This window comes from Scylla paramamosain, chromosome 37 (assembly GCF_035594125.1).
Source record: "Scylla paramamosain isolate STU-SP2022 chromosome 37, ASM3559412v1, whole genome shotgun sequence".
NCBI lineage: Eukaryota > Metazoa > Arthropoda > Malacostraca > Decapoda > Portunidae > Scylla > Scylla paramamosain.
This window is the reverse complement of record NC_087187.1, coordinates 1,915,001-1,917,500: the sequence shown is the minus strand read 5'-3', so window position 1 is coordinate 1,917,500 and position 2,500 is coordinate 1,915,001. Positions and strand designations below refer to the sequence as shown.

At 44.6% G+C, this 2,500-nt stretch overlaps 1 protein-coding gene across 1 annotated transcript in view; it reads right to left on the bottom strand.

The window, feature by feature from the left end:
* The window catches only part of LOC135091208 (kinesin-like protein KIF26B), a gene marked incomplete at its 5' end in the record, with an annotated part of 62,030 nt that overhangs the window by 29,224 nt on the left and 30,306 nt on the right, over nucleotides 1-2,500 (bottom strand). Inside the window, 2 exon segments of the mRNA XM_063988652.1 lie at nucleotides 760-898; nucleotides 1,985-2,203. Coding sequence (XP_063844722.1) covers nucleotides 760-898; nucleotides 1,985-2,203 — 358 coding nt within the window.

Sequence of the window (2,500 nt, the reverse complement as noted above, 5' to 3'; positions counted from 1 at the left end):
ACTCCATCTTTTTTTTTTTTTTCCTTCGGTTTTTTCCCTTCTCTCTTTCTTTCCCTTCCGTTCCTCGCGAGCAAACAATGAACCGCGAACGTAGATGGCGCGCGAGCCTCAATTTTAGCTGCAGCCGTAATTAGCAGGTAAAATGCGGCTCACCTGGCAACCTGTACTAATTAACGACCCCAGGTGAAGAATGTTTACACGCTACGGTTACGGGGTGAAGGTGGTGGTGGTGGTGGTGGTGGTGATTGTGGTGAAAGAGATATTTTTCTTTTGTTTTTGTTTCTAAGGAAAAATAATTGTGGGTTTGAAATATGCGTACGTACTATAGACACACACACACACACACACACACACACACACACACACACACACTTGGTTAGTCTGTTAATCATTCACTCACTCACTCACTCACTGACAATCACTTTTATTCATTCATTCATTCAGTCAGTCAGTCACTCATTCATTCACTGACACACACACCTTCCTTCCCTCCTTCCTCTCTTCCTTCCTTCCTCCCTTCCTTCCCTCCATCCATCCATTCACAACCACGTAAAATTAAAGCCCCTTCCTTCATTCCTTTTCTCCCTCCTGTCATCTCTTTAAATTCATCCTTTTTAAACCCTACATTTTTACCTTTAAATCCTCTGTCACTTTAAACTCCAGCACGTAACAGTTAAAACCTCCCTTTTCTTCTTTCTCTTCCTTTACGTCCCTTTAAACACCAGAGGCCCTTTAAATCCAGAGTCCCTTTAAACTCACTTGTAAGGCAGATGTTTTTGTCCGTTGAATATTGCCAAAATCACGTTTCCAAGAGCTGACAGGTTGAGTCTGGACGGTCCCTTGCCCCTCTCCATGGCCCCGAAGTCGATAAGGTGCAGTCGGCTCCTCCCTCCTGCCACTGGGGAGAGAGAGAGAGAGAGAGAGATGTGAGGGTGTGACGGAGCGGCTGTTTTTTAATAGGGTGGGTAGGGAATATGGGTGTTGTATGTTTGGGGTGTGTGTGTGTGTGTGTGTGTGTGTGTGTGTGTGTGTGTGTGTGTGTGTGTGTGTGTTTGTGTGTGTGTGTTTTCAGTGTTTTAAATGTATTGTTTCTCTTCTTTTTTTTATTTTGTTTCTCTTCTGTTCTTTTCTTGTTAATGTTCTTCTTTTTCGTCTTTTTCGTTGTTCTTATTCTTCTTGTTCCTTTTTTTCTTTTTCTTCATTTCCTCCTCCTCCTCCTCCTCCACTATATATTTTAAGGGAGGCCCGTCTGTGTTTAAGGGACTGAGGGAGAGAGAGGTAGGGAAAGGAATGGAGAGGGGAGAGGGAGAGGGAGAGGGAGAGAGGTAACACGTGGTATGAACGACTTCAGGCGAGAGAGAGAGAGAGAGAGAGAGAGAGAGAGAGAGAGAGAGAGAGAGAGAGAGAGAGAGAGAGAGAGAGAGAGAGAGAGAATTTTGTCCCATTTGAGAGTCTGATTATAATTTTTCTTTCATTTCTTTTCTTTTTTTCTTATTTTCTTATTTTTCTTTGTCGTTCGTGAAGGTTGTTGTTGTTGTTGTTGTTTGTTTTGTGTTTGTTTTGTTTTGTTTGTTTTTGTTTGTTTGTCACTTGTGTTGTGTCTTCGCTTTCTCTTCTTCCTCCTCCTTTTCTTTCTCTTCCTCCTTCTGTTCCTCTTCTTCCATTTCCTCTTTCTCTTACGTCTCTTGCCACGTGTTCTCTTGTCTCTTTCATTCTCTTTCTCTCGTCCTCTTGTCCCCGCCGTTTATCTTCTTCTTCTTCTTCTTCTTCTTCTTCTTCTTCTTCTTCTTCTTCTTCTTCTTCTTCTTCTTCTTCTTCTTCTTCTTCTTCTTCTTCTTCTTCTTCTTCTTCTTCTTCTTACTATTATTATTATTATCATCATCATCATTTTACTACTACTACTACTACTACTACTACTACTACTACTACTACTACTACTACTACTACTACTACTACTACTACTACTACTACTACTACTACTCACCTCCGCCCTTCGCTGAGGTATCCACGGAATACTGGTAAATGTTGAGGGTGAAGACGAGGTGAGCCTGGCGCCCTTGGTCGTCTAGGTGCCTGAGGGCGAGGGCGGCGTCCAGAAGGTGGGCGGCGCGCTCCACCGTGGGCGCCCTCACCTCCGCGGCGTGGGCGAGGAGCAGGGAAGAGGCGGAGTCCTCCATCAGGAACACACCCGGGGATTGTTCTCCTGCAGGCGGCGTTGAAGGAGAGAGAGAGAGGGAGAGAGAGAGAGAGAGTGGTTAGTGAGGGAATGTTTTATTTTCTAAAGGAGGAATGGTGAGTCAGAAATGAGGATTGTGGGTAAGAGAGGTGATGGTGTAATGAGAGAGAGAGAGAGAGAGAGAGAGAGAGAGAGAGAGAGAGAGAGAGAGAGAGAGAGAGAGAGAGAGAGAGAGAGAGAGTGTGTGTGTGTGTGTGTGTGTGTGTTTAATGGCAAGAGGGAGCTGGAATGGAGTAGGGGGTGGGGGATCGGTAAGGGTTAAAG